This window comes from Athene noctua, chromosome 7 (genome assembly GCF_965140245.1).
Source record: "Athene noctua chromosome 7, bAthNoc1.hap1.1, whole genome shotgun sequence".
Lineage (NCBI taxonomy): Eukaryota > Metazoa > Chordata > Aves > Strigiformes > Strigidae > Athene > Athene noctua.
In genome coordinates, this window is record NC_134043.1 from 19239062 (window position 1) to 19263530 (window position 24469).

The following is a 24469-nucleotide window of genomic DNA, read 5'->3' on the forward strand; positions in this document are numbered from 1 at the left end:
TGACTATTCTCCTCTAAGGCGTATTGCACCCTCCATCTTGTTGCACCCTATATGTAGCACAGATTACATTCTATATAGAGGAATAGCATGAGTTTTACAAAACTGTTGCTACTTTCTATTAGTGTCATTATCATCACTGACTTTTTCTTCACATGTTAAAAAGGATGTATTATATTTGGTACAATTGTTGCTATGTATGTTAACTGTTCCCAGGCATGCAGGGTTGCCTGTTCGTGCACTGCTCCCTTTTCATGCAGGGTAACCTTTTTGCAGGGCAGTGAGCCTCCAGAAATCATTGACATCACTTACAGAAGTAAGGAATGTTGCACTTGGTCCAAAGCCAGATTGCAGGCTGTTTCTACTAAAGTCTCTGCTTCAGAGAACGACTGCTTGGAGTTGTACTTAAGGAAGTTCTTCAGTTGGGTATTTCTCAGTGGAAGTTCCCAGCTAATATTAGTCATAAGCAGTACTGAAGTACAAGAACTGCATTTCATAATACTGTTGACACTGCTCCCAGGCAACATAAAAATTGACTATACTGTTCTAAAGATATGAGAAAAGAAAATCTAAACCTTTGATTCCTATATTTTGTAAAGACAATGGGTAAATTATACTTATCAGCTTCACCATCCAGATATATAGGAAAAGTACAAGATGACTTATAAACTTTATAATTGTACTAACACTACGTTTATGTTGCTTGTAGTACACCAAGCCTGTATGTCTGTGCTTTTATTAAATATACTTTAGTTAGTTTATGGAACCCAGGTTTTGTCTGTTACAACCTATAGGCAAAATACATACCTTATTGGCATTGCATATACTAAGGTTTTTATGGGTTCATCAACTAACCTTGCTGTTGAAAAAAAACAAAAGGATTCAGCCTCACCTTCCTTCTTACTATGGAACAACAACATGCTGTCTAAATTAAGCCACAACTCTCCTTTTCTGACCAGGAAGGGCATTTGAAGAGCAAAATACGCTTCTGATTTTGTTAAAACAACTGCAACGAGAAGCTATTGGAAGAACGGAGAAACACCACAGAGTAGCGCAGACTCTTTCAGCACCAAGCACCACGCCACACATTCCTTTGGGACCACAGTTTAAAAGTTGTGGAAAAGGTTTAAACATCTGACGTGAGCCACCTAGTGTCTGAACGAATGGCTACATTAAGAAGTCGCAAGCAACATTTTCACCTCTCTCTGACAGCTGGTAGAAGCCAATTTGTATTTATAAGCTTAAAATTGTATAAAGAAATCAGATTTAACACTTTATTGAAATACAGCCTTTTGGCAACTGCCGCACCACAAGACTACCTTAAGAGCAATCAGTTCTTCTCAAGACTTCAGCACAGTTTAACCAGTGAGCACACTGGTTAACGCTTCAGTAAAGACTAAGTAAAATTCCTGTTAGAATACCATTTCAGAAGTAGTGTCAAACAGTAAACTGTATACAGATGATGTGAGATATTTAGGTAGGTTTCTTGACCCACTCAGAGCAAACTTTTGAATTTTCACTCTGAAAAAGTATCAACTTGCTAATTCCCTGGGGGGGGAAACCAAAAATGTTTCTAAGTATAATTAGTCAAAATAAGACTCTCTGAGTCTGAAGACAAAGTGAAATTTTAAAATAATACAGACATGAACCTTTTCACTACCACTCCTAAACTCTAGATAAGTGGTTTGCAACTGGTTTTAAGATTAGTAGATTCGTAAAATCTTAAATCATTTTTAACTATACTGATATACGCTTGCTCTTCCCAGTTACCTGGGAAGCAATTCTGACTTAACAATGACATAAAAATATGAAATATCAGTGTGGGACAGAAATACAAAAAGTCATTACTGAAATAGTTGTAGAGAAGGAAATACAAAAAAAAACCCAAACAAACAAACAAACAAACAAAACCCAAAAAAAACAACAAAAACGAGAAAAAGAAAGATGAGGAAGAAAATTTTAAAAATAATTGACTGTAAAGCAGAAACTACTCTAAAAGATCAAAATTAGAGATCACGCTAGGTACACAATATAGGTTTTACATTCTTTTCCCATGGTTTTGGGTTTTTTTTTCTTCTATTTAACAATTTGTCCAAAGGGTTGGAAATCTCTAAGAATGTCAAGATGGGATGCTGTAAAGCTTGCAACATATATCTTATTGTATTTGAGGAGGAAATGTAGCAAAGAAAAAAATACTAAATAAAAGATAGAGGAAAGACCAGCTTCTCTTGTGCCTTATCGTGAAAGAATATTACTGATAAAGTACTAAGAGAAAAATGCATGTGACTTGAAAAGTCATGTTTGTAGACAGTTGTCAGTTCTGCTTGGTCAGGTCTGGGACCTTCACAGCAAATTTACATTTCTAGAATTTAATAAATGAACTTTTATTTCCTGTAACAACTAAGGTGCAATGTCAGTGTTTCAGAGATGCTATATATGTTATGGCTCTATTCAAATTCAGATAGCCATAATCTTATATGATACATTTTTATCATCAGATAATACCTACTTGTACTTTTCTGCATATTATCTCTTTTTAAAATATAGCTTTAGTTAAATTATATTTACATACGTTGATCTGAATTTAAGAATTGCAGGTTTTATTTCCATTACTGAGGTATCCACTACCGTTTTAAGTGCAGAATTACTTGATGACTGAATAAAAATAAAAAAATGTAAAAATTAAAAAATAAATACCCTCTTTTTTTTTTTTTTTTCTAAGACCTGGTTGAATGAAACCTTAACGTGGATGTCTCAGACACTCTGTCTATGAAAGAAGAGACTGAATCCCCTGTCTTGGAAACATGCTAACAGAGCAAACCCTGTCTGAACCTTAGAACCTCACCCAAAGTCCTTAAAGTGGCGAACCAGGAAGTATATTTATTGGTTCCTTAAATTGTCTGTAAGTCTCTTTAGTCTTACTATAGATCAGAACAGACCAAAAGAGTTGTTAAAGACTTGACAGGAAAGGTAAATTATAATAGAAATAGCTTTCAAGAGTACAGAAAACACCTGGCTGCTCTTCCTGTGGCTATGTGTGAGCTTCCAAGTGCACACACCCAGAGCGGGTCAGGTTGCCATAGCTGAAATGCAGGTTCTGAACTGGGAGTGAGCAAAGGGACAAGTTCTGCTCTAGCAGAAGCAACACCACGGCCTGGCTGCGTGGATGTGTTCACTGGGTTTCAGAGATGGCCAAGGCTAATTCGAAATCTGTAATGCTTCTCTGCTGCTGGCTCTGTGACTGTACCCTTCAAGTATTTAAGAACTGCCTCGTTTTCTCCCATCAACTCCCACGCCTCTACACATCTTCAGGAAAAAAAGTACTCGTACTTGTGACCTAAAGAGAGAAGGGCTTGTAGCAGTAGGAAAATTAAAACTGTTTCCATTATATTCTGGTCTATAAAATTCACTGTCTGCATGAATTAAATGCAGGGGGGGGGAAGGGCCACCTTAGTAACCTACAAAAGGAAAAGTCACTTTAGAAAGAAAGTACTCTGGGCATGAAAAGTATAATTATGTTACAAATACAAGTAATTTACAAATCACGCTGAATCACGGAAAGACTGGAACAGGAGGAGACTTGTGGAAGTCAGGAGCGGCGCAGACCCTGCTTGAGGGGGCGCCCGGCTGCAAGGCAGATGGAGGAGAGCCGGCAGGCGAGCCCGTGCGCGGGGCCGGGGGGGCCGGGGGGGCCGGCTCCGTGCTGCCTCGGCGGCGGGGAAGCTGCCGTGCCCGGGCGGCCAGCCCGGTGCTGCCCCGCCCGATACCGGCGCCCGCTGCCCCGAGCGGAGCGGAGCGGAGCGGGCAGCGCCGCGGCGCCCCGTCACAGGGCGGGGAGAGGCACAACAGGAAGTCGGTTCTGGTTCCTGGGTTAAGGTGCTCAGGCAGGAGCGAGCGCCCTGGGCCGGGAGCCGCCGTGGGCTCCGTGAGGCGCTCGTAAGTCTGAGTCGCTTTTGAAACCGTTCCGCTCCCTTCCGCGGGGAGCGGCGGGCGCTCGGCCCGGGGGCCGGGGTGCGGGCCGTGGCGGCGGGTGGCGGGCGCCCCGGCCGCCCCTGCCCTCGGCCCCCCTCCGCACTTCCGCCATCCGCTCCTAGGGACGCCGGTTCTCCCTCCGGCGCCGCTCCGCCCGGCTGCGGGAGGAGGGCAAGGGGCGCGTAGTTTGCGCGCGGACCCGGCGCCCGCGGAAGGGCCGGCCGCTCCGGGCGGGCGGGGGCAGCGGGCTCGCTCGCGGGTGGCGATGGCCCGCGGCGGCGAGCGGAGGAGCAGAACGAGGTGTCCTGTCCGCCCGGCAGGTACCGGCGCGGGGGGGCGTACAACCCCAGCGCGCCAGTCATCGCCGGCCCCTGCCCGAGCGCACGGGGGTGTCTGCGCTCTGGGTTGCAGGGCTGGTGTGGCATGAGGGGCTCCTGATGGCACCCCGACTCTTCCCACAGCCGGGCAAAGCAGGAATTTCGGCCATTAGACAGCAACAACAACAACAAACAACCCAACAAATATACACCCCCCCCCCAAACAGACAAACCCACAACCAAAATGAAAGTGCAGTGAGCTCTCAGTCTCTCACAAATTATTACCTCAACAGGTTTCCTGTTCCCAAGATGATGGCAGTGTAACTTAACAAAATATTTCCATTGAAGAAGCTGTTTTGAAAACAGAAATATGTAGAGAAGTACTTGCTTCTGGATGGCATCTATGTTCTCATATGAACCTATGAGAGGTAGGCATGTGTATTATGAATGAATGTGTATATACACATGATTAGCTAAAACCTTGTTTTTTCAGAATTTAAGGTGTTTTCTGAGACACTATGAAAACTCAAAGTGTGCCTCTAGTGATCTGTGGAGCTGGGATTTCAGGATGTACGCAGCAATATGTTGCTAATCTTTGCATTGGGGCTTTTTTGGCATTTGACTTGTAGAAAATTCATATTACTGCTGCTTTTTTTTTTCCTTGACCTATATCAGCAAAATGTTTCTCATTTTAAGCAAGTAGTTTAAGAGCATCTGCAGGTTTCCTTAGATTTGTTTACTTTAAAGTTTGTTTTACAACATTTTCCATACCCAGTTGTTTTTCCAGTGTTCAAGTCTTTACTCAAAGATTAAATTCTAGTTCTCATTGCCATAGCTCATAGCTCACAACACTCACAGGTACTCACATTTGCAGAACCCCTTCATCAGACAAACTCTGGAGCTAATCTCTTTCTCTAATTCTGTGCCTGTTAGAATAAATGCAGCATTTTGTGTTGCTGCGTCTGTTCTGACTACATACTGCTGTTAATGATTGTGAAAGTCTTTAGGACCTAATGAATATCTAGAATGTCAGTTGCTAAAGGTCAGGGTTGTCAACTTTGTGCTGAATATGAATACAGCATAACTAAGCCTGATTAAAATAGAGGGGATGTTTATTTGGGGGGTTGGGGGTTCTTCTATTATTTTAAGGTTGTTGGGGTTTTTTTTTTCCTCCTAACTGGATGTAGGTAGAAGAGTAAATGACAAGGAACAGTTGGCAAATTCCCTGATAAATATTGATGCCTATGGAGGAGAAGCAGGAAAAGGAGCCAGTTTTTCTAACTGCAAGGAGTTCTGGATATGAGATAGATAACATAAGAAGCAGTTATTTATTCCAGCAGCAGGCAATTTGGGGTGTGACTAGAGAGTAGTTTAATCCAATCTAAATCTAGACTGCTGCAGGCCTGCCCACGGCTAGTCTCATGTTCCCACTGCCTCCTTGTGTTGGTAGTAGAGCTCCAGCAGCCTCACAGTGAGCTAGCTCTGGTTTTAATTTTGTGGGGTTTTTTGTTGTTTTTTTTTTTTTCAGGGGGTTTGTTGTTGCTTTTTTGAGGGTGGAGGGAGCTATTTGACATATTCAACTGTGTAGCATAAAAACGCTAATGTCAGTACAAGTTAAGCAGCAAAGATACATGGCTAGAGATGGGGGAAGGCAGGAGTATCCTTTTCTGTGGCAGTGCAGACTTACATCACTGTTACATAACCACGACTTCATGTTACAATTTCGAAGCCAGTGCTGCCATTGAACACAGGAGTTCTGTCTGCCTTTTGCTGATGTTTTCTGCTCCTGTGCTGGCTTCCTTGTGTTATCGTGACATTTGAAGTGGTCTGTGGAGCTGATCTGTGTTAAAACTAACACAAAAATACCTTTAGCATTTAGTTTTAAGCTGGATTGGTTTGCTGATATGGTTTACAAGTAAGGCTGCTTGTGCTGAAAGAAGGGGAAAGGTGAGGTGGAAGCAGCAATGTATATCTAGGGTATGGGGGAATATAGGACCAGTTCTTCTAGTTACAGTTCCATCTTAAAGTATCACTAGTAATGATTTTTATTGCCCCTTTCTTACTGCATGGAGTCTGGATTTTAGGGAGCTACCAGTAAATTGGCTACCATTCTCCTTATTTTTCCCTACCAAGTAGAAGATCAGGTACAGTGCTACAATTCTGCCTATTGAATCAATTACCTTTGGTACCAGCAGAACTCTTTGTTAATACTCCCAGTCACAATCAGTAAGTAAAAGGCTGGAAGTTAGGTATAAATTTTAAATGCTGTTTTTCAAATTGAGATTTGAATTTGCATGACTGAAATTAATGCCTTCATCTTCTATGAACTGTGAGTCACATGGAGGTGAACCTCATTGCCTCTATTAGAAGCAGAACATATGCTCTTAAATTCTCATTGCACTGATTTTTTTGAAGTTACCTTTTATATGTGCAGGACGTTGCCACTTACTAGGTGAATTGTTACAAGGGTCTCTGGAGAATTCTGGAACAGTACAAAATCAACATTGGTGCAAACTCTGCAAGTTTTTAAAGAATGTGAGAGCACACTTTCAGTCACTTACTGCCATAACAATACCCTTCTGCAGTTCAGTACACAGCCCTGCAGTCAGCTGTAATATCTCATTTTATTAATTGAACTACATAAAACAGTCCTTCATTTGAAACTGAAAAAAAGCCTATTCATTTATTTAAAGATGTGCCCAGGTATTAGAATTAATATTCCAGTTGGTAGAGGGATACTCTCAGGGGTAGAAAGGGGGTGGATGAAGTACTCTGTGTTACTAACAATACTTTGAGACACTATACATGGACCTGAGATTATGAATTACTGAACTGATGTTTAGGGGAAAAAACAAACAAACAAACAAACAAACACCTTTCATATGAAACAATGTAGGCATTTTACAGAAAACTTACAAACTTGGATTTCAGTATTACTTGTTACATCAAAGGATCCCTGAATGATTCCAAGCTGTTAGAGAATTCACTTTGCCACTATTAAACTCCAGCCATATCGGACTTGAGATACAGTAGCTTTTGCAATATGCATACATCAAAATAAAGTTTGCAGGACAAAAATTGCAACATCCATACAGTAGTGTGTTGCACCTTCTAGGAAAGTCAAACCACATTTCTGTATTCAGGCTCTGTGATATGGAAGATACTGAAGAGCAAGAAAACATGAACAAAATCTTCAAGCTGCAATCCTTACAATTTTGACCAGAGTCCAAGACAAGCTATTCTCATACCCTTCTTGTTTAGTTTATCATCTTCTGACTGCACCACTTTCCTTAATAGTATTTGTGGTTCATGCATAATCCCAGAAGATAGTGAGAGATGATCATGGCTGTCCATACTGTGTGACGTAAACGGGCTTTAAATATCTGGAGAGGAGATGTGAACTACTGATTTTTATTTTTTTTTTCCATAATGCTGGTACTTTGGGATGAGATTTTTATGAGACCTCACTAACCTGTCCTTTAGTACTTACATTATGATAAATTCTAATCTTAAAATTCACATCATGTATTATTATAGAAGCAAAGGATCTGTGTTTGCAAAGCTCACTGTCTTGAAGTTGAAGTCTGTGACATTGAATAGTGTTGTATGTTGTAGTCTTATGTGTCAAAGTTCATGAGCTGTAGTTTCAGGAATTATTACTGAAATTGTTTACAAAGTGTAAAAAGTTGATAGTATTGTGTGAAAAGGTCTGAGTCTTGCTAATTCTTACTGGTTGGTATTACTGATTTTTAGCTAAATGATATTTTAATTCACCTTGTAGTGTTGCTTGTGTTGCCATTTTAAAAAATGGCATAGAATAGGATAGGTCCATGTGACCTAATGTTATTGAACTTTTATCTTTTTATTTCATAATTCTAAGAGCTGAGTTTTGGTTTGTTTTTTAATGCTGTGATTTCACAATTGAGTAAACGTTCAGCTGTTGGAAATGTGATAAAATCAGGTGATCTGCACCCATTTTAAGTCTCAATCCTCAGACATCTACACATTCTGTACATCCAGAATTTGATTCATAGTTAAGCTGCTTTTATTTGGCTTTTGTTTAAACCTATCCCTGGACATAAAATTAAATGCTGAGGTGAGCAAAGGTACAGTTCAAACTGTTATGTGAGTTAATGCTCAAACATACTGCACATATTACTTGAATTTTATATTAATACAAGTCATATTATATATGTTTTTGGTTATGCACTTCTGTTTCTTAGCATTCTCTCTTTTTCCTTCTGATTACTTTTCAGGCCTGTTTACTTGATCATCTTTTCAGTAATGAAACAACACTGGGAATTATGGACAAAAACATTGGAGAGCAGCTTAACAAAGCTTATGAGGCCTACCGACAAGCATGCATGGATAGGGACCATGCTGTGAAAGAACTACAGCAAAAAGTATGTGTTGGGTTCTGAATTGTATCTTTGAAGCCCTCCTTCCCACGGAGGATTGTGGTAGATGTAGATTTCAGTTTCACTTTAGCTGTGAGCACTTCAGTGCATCTGTTAAAGTTGAAAATTGCCATTATGAAACCGGGCCAGTACAATGCAGAGTAACTCATTAGGCTGTGAATGTAGTAGGTGGGTTTAAGATTTTCAACCTTTTTTGTTGTTGTTGTTGTTGTTTTAAAGGTGAGAAAAGTGTCTGTTTTGGAGGATTAATGAAGTCTTTTGATTTGTATAAAATTTACCTAGCTTTAATGAAGTACTTTTTGAAATTTAACTTGCTTTATTAAAAGACTACTTTTAAGGTATTTATGTAAATAGCTTTAATCATTTTTGTGTTAATAGGAAGATACTCCATATGAATTACTAGTTTACTTCTTGTAAAGGTCAAAGACTCTAATATGTTAAGCACTGTGCAAGCTATTAGGACAACAGAGTTTGTGTGTTGAAACATTTACAGCAACCTTACCTTAATGTTATTCAAATAATTATTGATTCTTTTTTTTAATATAATGATCAGTACAATTATTCTTTAATTATGAAGTAACACAAGGATTCTGGAGACGTTCTGACCAGTAAGGAGCACCTTTGAATTTTTACTTAGTCTGTTGTAGAATACATTACTTCATCCAAAACTCTTCTAGGACTTCTCATCATGTATGCCAGCATATTGCAAAGCTATCAGTTTTGGGCTTTGTCATACTAATTCTATTGTGCATATTCTGCCCAGCACTGGAACCTCTGTTACAGGAAGGGTTGAATGTTTTTGATGCTGTAGGACTTCCTAATACTTCCATAGAATTGGTAGGCTGGGACTTTGTCCAGGGGCAGGTGAACTGTGCTCGATGTCAAGTTACAGGTTATAGAAGTAGTAGTAGAACTGGGATCAGGGAAAGGTCTACTAGAGAATATTCTGATATCTGGACACAATCCTGCCATCCCCTTGCATGGCAAAATAAACTAGCCAAGGCACTGCAGAACAGCTATCAAGTCAGTCATGTGTGCAATCTTCCACTGTGCAGTCTATCTCCATTCATAGTCTGTTGCAGCAGTGTTGGTGCAAATCTGTAGCACTTTCTGTACTTAACATGCACAGCGTGTTGATACATTTGGTGCTGAAATTGTAACTAACTTAACAAAAGGCAAACATTTTAGAATGTTTGGGAGTCTTTTAAATTCTGTCTCTTATGATGAGCAATTACTCATTTGAGGGAAAACCAGTCAAGTTATACTCCTGGGTCATCTAACAGTCCATGCAAGAAAGCATACATCAAGTAGAAGGTCAGATAGCCCTTCTAAAGTATATGGAAGAAAACCAGAGAAGTGTATGAGATCATCAGTGTTAAGTCAACTAAATGCTTGCAAGATTTCTCTCTGCATTTTATCTGGTTCAAAAACTAAAACCAAAAGCCTTTCGTAAGGAGTACTACCAGTTCAAATCTTTGTCCTAATCCAACTTTAGTAGTTGGATTTCATGACTTCAAAAGAGAACAGAAGTATTTTTTCAAGAAGAGTTGATACTATAATTAGTTGGGGTTTGTGTTTGTGTTGTTTTTCAAGTTTTTTAACCAAACTTCTGATTTTTGAATGACCTTTGTACCGCGTCTTACTCTAGTAACTTCCTCTGTTCATTGTGTGGCCTTCACACATTTTTGGATTGTCCACCATTCTGTTGTTAACAGTTTACTACTTAAGTTACCGATAGGCCACTTGTTTTGCCAGTCTCTAGAGCTGGGAGCCATGTCAAGCACACAGAAGCCAGAGTCATCTCGGCCAGATGGTGTTTGATACAGATGGATGGTTGGTTGTCATGCAGATCTTCTAGTTGGTAACTTGTTGCTGCCATCTGACTCAAGGAATAATTTGTGCACACTGGCTGTCAAAAGCATCTTCTCTTCTGTCTGTTTTAGCTGTCATGTCTGTGCTCTGTACAGAAGTGTTGACAAGACATTGCTGTTGTACATTTTCAATTTGGTTCTCAGTGATTTTTCTGCTTCATGAGGTCTCTTATAGCTGCTGGAGTGTACTGCTCTTTGATCACTTTTTTTTTTTTTTAAATAAACTCTCATAGTAACTACTACCTGGCCTTTTAAAATAAATTTTGATTGTACATTTTTTTTTCCTGCCCTCTTTACAGACAAACACATTGGGCAGTAGGGGGGCATGGAATTTAAATGTGACTAAGATTTGAGAATTAGATAGCAGTATGGATAAACTATGAATAGACATGAAAACAATGCCTAGTCTTGTTCCAGGTCATGACCTGTTCAGTAATAGGCATATTCTTAATTTCAGAAAAATTCAGTGCATTCCTGTAAGTTTCCTTGTGGAGTCTTCACAAGTTTTCTTGCTTATTTTTAGCACTACTGTAACTGCAACATTATTCATGTGCTAATGAAATAATAAGTTTTGAATATTAGCATCTTCCTGCCACCTGACCATTTGTTCGATTAACTGGCTGTCTAACAATATTTATACACTTCGGTGAAATGTAAGCAGTCTTATTAGGCTCTGTATGGCCTGTTTATAGCATGAGATGGAGTATAGCTAGATGCAGAATGGGGCTGCTCACTTGCGTTCCCTCTCCCCCCTGCTCTGTTTTCTAGGTTAGAAAAACAAGTCTACCACATTCAAAGAACAGGCAAAACTCTGCTCATAGGCAATTAAAGTTATTTAGAAAATATCTGTAGTATGGAATAAGCAAGGTTGTTGTTTTCCATTTAAAATCTATCCTTTTGGAAGCCTATTTTTATATAATTTATTTGTTAGAAAATATGGGGGAAGACAATTACATATTTCTATAGATAAGCTAACTGACAAGCATTCTGAAGAATACTAAAACTCTTCATTTTGAACCTGATGTATTCTGTGGCTATAAATGAAGAATCCTAACTTAAAAGTTATCCTATCCTTTACAACTACCACAGTTGAAACAGTTACTAAAAATCAGGATTTATTTTCTACAATACATTAATCAGTGCAGTCCCAAAAATATGGATTTGACAAAGGTGACTGTAGTTGGGTTTTCACGCAGAGGTTCACAACTACAATTATCTTTAAAAATCAGAGCTCTTTTTATATGTCAAATAGGAGACCCTTAGTCAAAACAGAATAAGATTAATGCTAATTAAATTATATTTGCAGACAGAAAACTACATGCAGCAAATACGTGAACAGCAGGAAAAGATAGAGCTTCAGAACAGCATTATTGCAAAACTGAAATCACAGTTAGCTGCTCTGAATGCTAATAGAGGTATGTACTCCAGTTTGCATGTTATTTCTTTTTATGTTGTGTTGCATTGATGAATAGTTCTGACTTTGTTGCTTCAGTTTTTACAATATACATCTCTCAAAGCAGTATCATACTTTTCTGTGAACATGAGAGTTAACACAAATGTGCAGTTTCAAAATCTATTTATAAAATGCAACACTTCTGAGGTCTCTCTTTATCCTGTTCAAGAAATGGTGAGATTTTCTTTAGAGGTAGAACCTGCTTACACTGAAGCCAATAAAAGTTATGAAAATATGGGTTCAAATTATTCACTAGAATTAAAAACAAAATTGCTACATATTAATTTTACGATTATCTGTTAATAAATGTAGCTCAGGTTGTTCTAGATGTGAGTGCTATGGTTATATGTCTTTTATGTTAGATGAGTCTTATGATGCTAATCTTACTGGATAACCAAAGCTTTATAAGCAGGTAATTCTCTTTCAAATCAAATAGTCACTGATGGATAATTTTCCACTGTTTGACTGTATTACACAAATAAGAGAAAAAAGTCAAAGTAACCATGTGTTAATCTGCCATGCTCATTAAATATTTATTCACACTAGCCTAACACTCCTGGTTTTCATAAATACTAGCAAAGTGGTTGGCTTTTATTTTTAAGTGTACATGTACATTCTTTATTGCTGATGTAGTCTTGCATTGTCTCTAAGCACAGAATTGGGCTTCTCTTGCTTGTTTGATATGAAGGCATGTTCAGAGAAAATAAAGGAGTTAACATAAGCCTAGCTTCTTTTAATTTTGTTTGTACTTAGAGACTGGGGATAAACACAGTGATAATCAGGTCCTTTTTCTTTTAAGGTAATGTGCATACCTACATTCTGAAGCATGAAGACATTGAAACCTCCAACTTATCTTTCAGCCAGCTCTCTGAAAAACTGAGCATAGCAAAGCAAAGAGAAAAACTCTTAAAGGTATGGTTGCTTGCAGTATGTTTAACATAAGATCACACTTGTGCTGTGATTGTACTATGACAACCTAAAGAGATAAGTGAGATTTTTTTTATTGGTGCCTTTGAACTGCATTTCTAATACAAGATCCTCACTTAAAGTGCATGAATGTTGTGCCACTGCAGTCTGCTTAGGTGAACCAATCATCTGTTTTTGATTCTTCCCAGTGTAATCACTGTTCAGCCATTGAGCTCTCTAGAACAGTTTTGATCATAAAGTAGGAACTTAGTTGCTTATTTATTTCTTGACATGCTGAAAACAGTGTTCAAGAAGGGGCTTTCTCTTTCTCTCACAAGAGATTTTCACATTGCAACCAGTCTATGTATTTTTGCAAGAAATGGAGAATCTGCACTCAGAAACTGATGGAGTGGAAAGTGAACTATCCATTGCTCTGGAGACACTGATGATTTGTTTGGGTTTTTAAGTAGTCAGTTTTAATATGATGTCTCTTCAGCCCCTCTTCACTGTAGAGAGATTTTCACTATAACTGTTGGGAGTAACTAACAGGAATGAGTAAAGCAATAACGCAGAATAGATGAGAAATACTTTGAATGGATTTTGCATATTGAGAGAAGACTGACAGAGATGCACAAAGTTGCATGGTTCTTATCCTAAGTCATCCTACTATGGTTTCTGAGAACTGTCTTGTAACACAAAATCTCTTTATTTTTTAATATGATGTCTTGTAACACAAAATCTCTTTATTTTTTAATACGAATCTCCATAGCAAGGACCCTGTAATGGTCATTAAAAAACCCTTATCAGGAGTCAGGCATTGAATTTTAAAATAATTAATTTCAGGATTTGTTTCCTAAACCTGAGCTATAAAAAAATTAATTATGCTAAATTCACAGAAAGACATTTTTTTATCAAAAATGTTAATTTTAAAATAATTTCATTGTGTTACTGATGTGTAATTATCTTGAAGGAATCTCATTTGAGACTAAGCCTTTGCAAACATTTTAAATGTAGTGTTACCAAATATTTATATACACTCCTTTTCTATTTAAAAGAAATCTTTATAGAATTTTTCTACACTAGAATCTGTAATCACAAGATTTTATTTCTTTCCTAATATTTGCACAGCTTAAGGGTTAATTCTTTAATGGAACATCTTTACATATTTTTGCATTTCTCTGTCTTGAGCTGGATAAAAATTCGGTCTTATAATTGCACATGGAGACCTCACAAAGTCTATTATTTCATACTCTTGTTTCTGAATGCTTACTCAAGGACAGTAGTTTTAAGTAATTTAGTCATATAATGAGTAGAAAAAAGGAAGCTGTGTTATCTGCTCTTGTGGGGAAACACTGAGAAATTATGTGATCTATACAGAAGATTACAGGCAATGCGTAGGAAGCTGGAATCATTATTTCAGGAGCTATTTTATGAATGGAATGTAAGTTATTTGTCTTTATCTGCCTATTTTTGTGTAGTAGTTATTGCAGTTACCTCTCAGCAATAGGTAGTTCATCTGGATTTTGCTTCATCTGTGCCATGAACAGAAATACTTCTAACTCCATGCAGAATCAACTATCAGCTATACAGTCTGTCTGCATTTAAACCCAGGTACAATACGAATAAGGTCTTTTCAGAGGAGATCAGTAGAGATTTAAACCCATGCCAACTACAGTTGACCCAGACTACTCTATGTTTCTGTTACTGGGAATGTGGTACTTCTCTAAGTGTTGAGAGCATGGAGCTTGAGGAAAACATGTGTGACTGGACAAAGTGTAGCTTCTGCAGAGGTACATGGATATCTTTGCATCATCCTTCTGATATAAGGAGGAACCTAGTGTTTGGTGCTGTGCCTAGTAAGCTTCCACTAACCTGGCAAGAGTGATACAAAGATGTCCAGACAGCACAGCAGACATACGCACCCTTGTGTTAGCTCAGACTGTGTCTTGGCCATGCCATTCACGGGCTGGCTATGAGTAGAGATACGCAGCAGTCTGTACACAAGTCCTCGTTTTACTGAGCAAACTCAGGGGAGAAGAACCATATAACCCCAACTTCTTGTTGAAGATGATGGAAAATTAACTGTGCTGTGATAAATGCTATGTACTTTTATGGCAGCTGCCAATTTTTGCATTTTGTAAATGTAGAACTTTTGATGTATGATGGATATGATGGATAGAAAGGTAAACTGCATGGAGTGAATGTATGGAACAAGTTGGGGAGAATGAACAGTAGCAAATCACCAGGATCACATCAAGTTAACCAAAGAGTGCCCAATTCTCTGTCTTTCTGAATAAATGAAGTGGAAAAAAAATAATCTATGTGCCATGTTAAAAAAATATCAAAACTAAAGGATCTGATTCTTCACATGTTAGGGAGTCAACCAGTGGATCTTCCTGCTTCAAGGGAAAATTGGACAACTTCACGGAAGAGAAATCTGTTGAGAGTTAATAAATACATACAAACTATTACTAAGAATGTCTGGGATGTATCATGGATGCCTCCTGTTTTCTTGTACTCTTCCCTAGACAACGTATTTTGACATGTTAAACCAAAAATCCATCATTCTGTCACTGACCCAGTATAGTTGTCTTGTATCTAATTCAATAAAGTATTGGCTTTTTCAGCTATTAAAATTTGGAAGCTTGACTATTCTGTCTGAAAGCCCGTATTTTTCTAATCATATTCTACCCACATTCTGCTCTAAATCAAATAAATTATGTCTGTGGCCATTGTCATCTACTGCATTAACTGCTTTATTCTACTTCTCCACCAAAAATTTCAGGCTTGCAAAATGTACAGTTCCGGACAGTAAATTATGATTACAGTCTATAAATTAAAATGTTGCTGCCTTTCCTTGAAACTCAGACTCTCTCCTCTGGCTGGAGGTACCTGGTCTTAGTAATACCTATTGAAACTGTCTTTTGCTAAGTCCAATGGGATTTCTGTCCTCCAGTAAAGTTAATAGAAATCCTTGATTGATTGTAATGTGTGTGGTTAGAGCTTAAATTTCAGAGGCTTAAAATGAGGGAGGGATTAGCTTTTCTGTATTTTCTAGTAGGTGGCCATACTTGTGTATTTTATCTGCTGTTGTCAAATTCTGTTGCCAGCATGTCATAAAATGTTTTGGGGGTGGTTTTTTTGTTCACATTCATCTTCACTGAAAGAGGTGAATGGACCAGATTGGCTTGGTGGTCAGTACCAAACTATATACAAAATTATCAGGTTTTTTTCAGTTGCCTGCTTGAGGAGACCAAAAGGACCTAAATTGCTGCCTGTTTTTGAGTACAGCCTGGCTAAACTTTATTAACCAGGAAGAATGTGGATCCAGTTACTGTTTCAGAGCCAAAGCTGCCCAGGAAACAGAAGACTTTACTAAACAAGATTAGACAATGTCAAGTAAAGCTTCTTCTGCATGCAATTTTTAGTACAGAGTCAGACATCAGAATCCTTGCAAACTCCATAAAACTTGAAGCTGAAGTCAATACCTGTGACAAGAAATCATGTTCATATTTTCCTGGGTCAAGAACCTCAATATTAAACACCATGTGGATTGGACTTTCTCGTGCCATGAAAAAGAAGGAAACTGTGTGAGGAATGATTGATGCATACAGTATACAGAACTGTTCATCCTGCAATGAATGTTTAGGTCTTTTTTTGTGCAGGACATATGCAGAGGAATGCAGATGTATGGTAGTCATCTTTATGCTCAAAATCATGGTGCTAAATTTACTTATGTAACTAAGAGCAGCTACTGCAGCAGTCTTGCAGAGTTGCATGTTCCAGTCAATATACCAGCTTCTCTAATGTCACTTTGTTTCCTGTCCTTGATGGAAAGAAAGCAGTACTTCATGATTTTATGCTAGCTGACAATTTTATTCATTTAGCAGTTCTTTGTTGCCAGTATGATGTATACTGTAGGATTAGTTAGGCCCTGCTACCTGATATAAGAAATTCTGGTATCAGTAGCCTTTTTTCTTATTGTTTCATCTACTTAAACTATCTCTACCCAATAATAAAGAAAAGTTTGTAGTTAAACTGTTAAAAGTTACAGTTAATATTGCCTGAGACCACTTATAGTAGTTCATCAGTTGAATAGTATTTTTCCTTGAAACCATCTGACAGTTTGTTTATTCTAGGAAGCCACTGAAACAAGCCATTATAGCACACTTCAGGGAAAAATAAAAGGACCTGCCTTTGCAGCAGTACAGTGAGAGGACTGACTGGCTGTGGAGCAGCTCTACTGGAAAGGAGATGGCGTCTTGTTCAACAGCAAGCTGAACATGAGCCAGCAGTGTGTCCTGACAGAAAGAAGGGCAACAGCTTCCTGGGCTGTATTAACAGGAGCACACACGCATGGAAGCAAGGTTTTCCCTCTATTCAGCATTCAGTGGACTGCATCTAGAATACTATATCCAGTTTGGGGACCTCCAGTACAGGAAAGATATTGATAAACTAGAGTGAGTTCAGCAGAGGGCCCACTGAGATAGTTGGGGTCTTGAGTACATACCCCATGAGAAGAAGCTGCAGAAACTGGACTTGTACAGCCTAGAGAAGAGATGATTTCAGGGGAAGCTAATAGCTTTCCAATACCTACATTATCAGGCAGATGGAGCCAGGCTCTTAGCAGTGGTGCAAGGCAAGAGGATGAGAGACAATGGGCAGTTGAAACAGAAAGGTTCAGACTGGACATAAGGGAAAACTTTTCACCATGAGGACAGTCAGGCATTGGAAAAAATTCTCTGGAGGGGTTGTGCAGTCTCCATCCTTGGAGAATTCAAGACCAAACTGAGTAACCTGATCAGATATCATAATTGACCCTGATTTGATTAGGAGCTAGAGAACCTTTGAGGTCCCTTCCAACTTGAATTATCCTCTGATCCTATAAAGCCTTACCAAAAGAGAAGTTACTAATCTGTTCATAATACAAATGTAACTTCTTTGCTGGCTGCTAATACCAGCATGCTTAAAAGATCCATTGTGTGGCCAAGTACTTAACTGACCAGGTACGACCTGTATGATATCTGTCATGGCATTAGCTTTATAAACTTCAGCCAGTTTATAAATGTTACCATATTGCTGCAAACAGCTAGTCTCAGCCAGTATTAGAAACTGCAAGATCATCAAGCTATGAAGGGCTGTTTTACTGAAAGATCCCAAAAGGTGTCATCATTTCTCTAGTGTTTTTCCTGGTGTGCTATCCTGAAGGTGCACAACAATGATGGTTTACATCAGTATGTACTGATAGAACTTCATTGCAACATATTGCATGGCTCTTCTCATATTGGTGCCCATGTGACTTTTCTCACTGCTTGTTTAAATCTTGTCTCCATTTCCTGCAGGAGAATGTAGGAGAAATGGAAGAGAACTACTGGTCATTAATGCAGGGTTCCCAGTTATCTGAGAGGTTTTGAAAGCCCACGTTATTTAGAGCTGCAAAAGTCCCAAACAGATAAATTACGTGTGTGGAGACCAATGCTGTATCACAGGCTCAGTTAGTTATTTTATGGTCCTTAGGGTGGAGTTGTTCTTCAAGGACAAGTGTTGTCTTTGACATAAGCTTTTTCCTAGGTGTTTAGATTTCCAGCAAATCCTTTTCAAAGGAAAATACAGGAGAAGCTGCATCCCATTGGCTTTTTACATGGGAAATGGAATTTGACCATGAAATGGTCAGACTAGATAGAAGGAACAGATTTTTTACAGTGAGGGTGGTGAAACACGGAAGAGGATGTCTAAAGATGTGGTAGATGCCCCATTCCTGGAAACATTCAAAGTCCGGTTGGATGGGGCTCTGAGTAACCTCATCTGGTTGAAGATGTCCCTGCTTATTGTAGGCGGGGTTGGACTAGGTGACCTTTAATGGTCCCTTCCAACCCTAACTGTTCTATGATGTTTAGGAACTCTGTGATCAAATAATGGCTCAGTGGTAGCTTGGGATCTGTGAACCCACACCATAGAATATCACTGCCTTCCCATTTCTGTAATGGCAAAAAGCAGTTCCCCATACTATAGCTACTGTGACTTTGTAATCTTTAAAAAACATGGAAAAGTTGTATAATTATAAAATTACGTTCAGCATCTGGCCCTGCTATAACTTTCTTCAAAGTATTTTCATATCTGTTAAGAAGACTTCTATGTACATCTCCATCTCCTCTTAACATAAATTATTTTTTTCCCACATTGCTAGACATGATTGTCTTTTCTCATTCACCAGATGCTTCCTTAACTTGCTTTGAACTTTCTGTGCCTCATAGTACTGTAATTCTTCCTAGTGTTCTTGTGCCATTTGAGAAAACGAAATTTAGCTGATCTAGCAGCAGTTATAGAACGTGATCTATAGGTTCTTTAGCCTAAAATACTCAGTTGTCTTGTTCGGTTTTTTTCCAGAACCATATAAAAAAAAAAATCTCCTTTTTTTCTCTTTTGCTGTTTGTTTTTTCCTTCGGCTTCCCCAGATAACTTATCTACCATGATGTATACAGTTTCTACACTAGAAGAGTATAGGAACTGTTTCATGATCTGTCTGAGAACTATACATATATTCCCCACACCACCTGCCAGAAGTGCAAAGGATAGAAGAAGGGTTAAGTTTAAAGAGGTTTTCTGGGATAGAAACATCCCATTTTTAGACACTGTTTTGAACCCACTGCACAGAAGAGGCTTAATCTGGATCCCTGAGATACCACCCAAGTCTGGAGTTGCGTGGAAGCTTTTACCATAGGTTTGCTATTCAAAGTCACAGTTGAAACTAAAGGAAAAAAAAATGCTTTCGAAACCATTTTTCTGAGTTTTTTTATCCAGCTAGTATAATTTTTTGAGGTTAAGCTGTTGTGTCAACTGCATATACACATATCCATGGTTAACCACCCAGACTGCCTCTGGACCCATCTCTACATGGCTGTCATTGTCTAGTAGAGTAGCACCTACTTACCTAACCTCCAAATGCACAGCCTTACCCTATTTATGTCCCATCTGTAAATAAAACAAATGTTCTTGAAAAAGCACTTACTTGCTTCTTTTCTGTTCACCTTGTCCTACCTGTCTACAGACTATCTCACTGCATTTCACTTACATTACTTCTTGCAGAGTTAACCCTTTGGGCTTACTTCTCTGGTAGAGTTAGACACTGGGCTTCAGGCCATTTTTTGTGACACTTGATACAGTTCAAGATCAGTGTTTCTATAGATTTCATAAACTGACAACTGTAAGGTTTTCATAGACATTTTTAACCATAGGTTGGTTCTTGAAAATTATTCAAGGACTATCTGTGCATATTAAAAAAATTGTTATATTTTTCGTTCCACCAAAAAGTCCACATACATAAAAATTCCATGATTACCAGATTGATAATTGAAGTGGGGCCAGCCACTGCTTTTTATTTCACAAATCTTTATAGCATTGCATTTGCAATGTAATCCTGGTTATGCATACAAATTGGAGGATGAGAGGCTGGAGAGCAGCCCCACAGAAAGAGATCTGGGGGTTTGGGTTGATGGAAAGTTGATAGGAGTCAACAGTGTGCCCTGGCAGCCAAAAAGGCCAACCATTCCCTGCGGTGCATCAAACACAGCAGAGCCACATGGTGGAGGGACATGATTGTCCTGCTCTACACTGCATTGGTGCAGCCCCACCTCAAGTACCGTGTGAACTTTTGGGCACTTCAATATAAGAAGGACATCAAACTATTAGAGTATATCTAGAGGAGAGTGACCAAGATGGTGAAAGGTCTCAAGGGCAAAACATCTTCTCAAGGAGCAGCTGAGGTCACTTGGTTTGTTCAGCTTGGAGAAGGCTGAGGGGTGACCTCATCGCAGTCTCAAGGGGGGCAGCAGAGGGGGAGGTGCTGATCTCCCCTCTCTGGTGACCAGGGATAGGACACAAGGAAATTAAATGAAGCTGCATCAAGGAAAGTTCAGGTTGGACATTAGGAAAAAGGTATTCACTGAGAGAGGGTAGTCGGTCACTGGAACGGGCTCCTGAGGGAAGTGGTCACAGCACCAAGCCTGTCAGAGTTCAAGGAGCATCTGGTTGATGCTCCTAGTCATATGATTTCATTTTAGGTAGTCCTGCAAGGAGCAGGGAGTTGGACACAGTGATCCTTATGGGTCCCTTCCAAGTTGAGATATTCTATGATTCTGTGACTCTATGATTCCATTCTTGGCTCTGCTTAAAAATTAAGGTAGCTACTTCAAAATTGTTTAAGACTGATTGAAAATAATGAAATAATATTTTATACATTGTACATAAAATGTTGACTTAAATGGTATAGTAAGTGAACCAAAAGAGTGTCTTTATTTATAAACACTAATATGACTTTCAGAAATTCAGAACATACAGTTGTTTTGAGTAATCATCTATTATGAGTTACATCTATGTGTAGTGGTAGGTCTTTACTATCAGTTTAAAGTTAATAATGTAATAAATAAGACTGACCCTTACTTATGTTGCAGAAGCTTAATTTAGCTGATTCCAGACTGCTGAGTAGTGATATCTTGCAAGCCTCAATTCTATTAATTGTACTGGTGTTTCTAAAATTATTTTTTAGGAACAGTTAGAAAGTGAGAGCATGAAATTGAAGCAACTTGAGGACAAAAACAATCAAAAGGAAAGGAAGCTTTTATCTATTATTTCCAATCAAGAAGATAAAATAAGAACTCTGAAAAGCAAACTGAAAGAATTAAATGAAGCACAAAAGGGTATACAGATGCCAACGTATAAAAGGGAGGTAAGATAAGAAACCAAGTGGAGATCAAATGAAAAAAACAAATGTTTGTAAATTATTACTTCTTTCAAACATGTTTGTATTAAGTATTCTAAGAAACTGATTTTAAATTTCAGCGTTATATAATTACTAGGAAAACATTAAAGTATATAAAGCACATAGGGAACACTGAACTGTTAAATATATATCAGTTGGATTGTGTGTTAATTATTTTATGTTATGTCATTAAAATTCTAGTATTTGTGAAAATTCCAGATTAGCATTTCTGTGTTATAATTTTCGGTTGGAAGTTTTCACCAGGACTGAGTTGATTTGTTCACTTTTATGTGACCCTGCTTTTGTTACAGAATATCATCCAGAGTACTATTCTGTCCTTAAGGGATAGCCAGAGTACAGTCATTGATGTGTATCTAACCATGAAAATATTTTAGCTAGCTAATTTAAAGTGAACATAGGTAAGGGTAGGAGCACAGAAACTGTTGCTTTTAGACTTCCCAAGCATTGCTTAGCTCACTGTGACAAGCATTTGTAACCTGTGTTGCTACTTATGAGGCAGCTCAACCGTGTCTACAGGAGCAGCAGTTGCACTTTAGTGCAAGGTAAGGCAAACTTGTAGACTATGGGTCTGTGATCATAAACAATGTATCATTGAAATCAGCTGATTTGGCAGACATATGATCAAGTGCTGTGTCTGATTTGGAGCACATATGAACTACCCAGGCCATCTGGTAATGTAGATCTAGTGGAACTGCAGCTTAATGACTGGTTATTATAAAAACTTTCCTTAATGCCTGGCAGATTTAAAACTATGTAATACTAGAGTGAACCACAAGGTGGTAGTCAAAGTTAATAACTTAAAATCCTGCTAGAACTCTTGACATGTTAGCTTGTGATGTGTTCATTGAAAATATCAGTGAATAATTGATTTTTAAGAGCCTAAATAGCTGGATACCTCACTAGCAAACTTATACACAATACATAATCTTACCTTATATGTGATTGAAACAGAATTACAGTCAGGCAATATTCTTAGAACCTGTTTCTCTTCAAGGGAGTATGAGCAGAGGAATGCCACACTGAGTTGCTAAGTTAAACTAAAAATAGAAATTTCCCACAAACAGTAAAACACTGCTTTTGTCATTTTGTGAATGTTTTGAGAGCTTCCAGAAGGACTAGGTGAAGGATCCCATGACGTTTGTATTCATATCAGGGTGAAGAGCAAAATTAATATGCTAACCTGTGATCACTATTTTCATATTTTTCCTCAAGGTGAAAAATAAGAAAGTTGTTCCAGAGAAGTCTGAAGTATCTCTAGGGATCTCTGGTATTTCACCTATGTCTGAAAGGTAAATACTTTTGCAGCATTTTAAAAATTTGCTTTTAATTGTCTTTTCTGCCATTAAATAAGACCAGCAATTTCCCTCTTTTCTACACAGTACCTTAAAAAATTGATGGGGGCAGTGGGAGAGGGGATAGCAGCAGAGGTCAAAGAGCCAGTGTAGGAAGGTAATAAAGCCAGAAGCTATGTGGAATCATAGCTGGGGCTTTGCAAGTATGTAGGGCTAATTTGAGAAGGAGAAAAATAGCCATTTGGTTCGGCAAGAGGTTAAACTGTGGGAAACAGCAGTGGATGTTAATGCTGGGGTTTGGATAAGCATTAACTCCCTTGCATTAACTCTCTTCAGAACAAGAATGTACAACCATAATGGATTAACTGATGGCAGCACAGCAGAGGATCCTGCTGCACTGCCAGGAGGAGGTCTGCTACTCAGCATGAAGAAATAATTCTTGGCCTGATCCATCCTAGATGAGAGAGTTTGAAACCAGGTTTCTCTAAGATGAAGCCAGCCAGCCCTTGCTATGACCAAGGGACCAAAAGCAGTATATTTCCTATACAAGTATTTCCTCTTCTGCCAGTGTTTTGGGAAAAATATTGACCAAAGTCTTAGGTTTGCATTTTTCACAGCATAGGCAGTAATACCACTTTTAACAGTTTTGCTGAGGTCAAGTAGGAGACTCTCTAAGGTGAGGCTAGGAGAGTATTAGCAACAAGTATCATAAATTCTTGCTGTCTTCTTACACTCTTGCCTAGGCATCTGTTCTTGGTCACTCGCAGACATAGGCAAGGTGAACTGCATGGATCTTTAGTCTGACTCACTCCTGCTTTGTGATAAGGAAGAGAGGAAATAAGACCATGATGTAATAAAGACTTTTTGTCTTTACTGATTTATATCTAAAAAATGAAAAACCTTTACTTGTCTTCTGTCTCCCTGCTCTCAAATAGCTCCCTTACTTTACTGTTTTCTTGGAAGGTGGTATGTAACTGGTAAGATTTCTGGTAATTTGACACTAGTAAGATTATAGTATCACAAATGTCAAGCAAAGATTGATTCATCTAATCATGTGTATATTTTAAAGCTCTGATTGGAAACTTGTGTTGAGTCTTTTAATTTCTTATTTATCATAACACCTGAAAAATGGTCAGAATGTGTTAACAGTAGCAACTTTAACTTCTTCTGCAGATTTTTTTTCAAATGAGATACAAATAGACATTTGTGTCTTCAAAAAGAGAACCACAGCAGAAGTAGGAACACAGCTCGTGACACTCCTGATTGCTATATGAATAAGCAATAGCAGGAAAAACAGTTCATTGGATTAAAAATCCCTTTTGAGCTCTTGATACAAAGATGCAAAAGAGAACACAAATCCAGTTTATCACCAACTTTACTTTTTCACCCTTGAAGTTAATTTTATAAAATTAGTTATATTGTGCTTAGAAATATAAATTACTCAGGAATTTTATCAAAACTTCA

The 24469-nt window shown here is 38.4% G+C and overlaps 1 protein-coding gene across 2 annotated transcripts in view; it reads left to right on the forward strand.

The window, feature by feature from the left end:
* The first annotated feature begins 3862 nt into the window (after nt 1-3862).
* TANK (TRAF family member associated NFKB activator) overlaps nt 3863-24469 on the forward strand; it is a 28385-nt gene continuing 7778 nt past the window's right edge. Inside the window, exons 1-7 of one of the 2 annotated variants that reach the window (XM_074911266.1) lie at nt 3863-3933; nt 4580-4714; nt 8543-8689; nt 11882-11990; nt 12828-12940; nt 21480-21659; nt 22926-23002. In XM_074911266.1, the coding sequence (XP_074767367.1) occupies nt 8591-8689; nt 11882-11990; nt 12828-12940; nt 21480-21659; nt 22926-23002 (578 nt within the window). In that variant the 5' untranslated portion in view covers nt 3863-3933; nt 4580-4714; nt 8543-8590. Of the gene's footprint in view, nt 3934-4579; nt 4715-8542; nt 8690-11881; nt 11991-12827; nt 12941-21479; nt 21660-22925; nt 23003-24469 lie in introns of those variants that run through there. The other variant, XM_074911267.1, reaches the window with a different exon arrangement.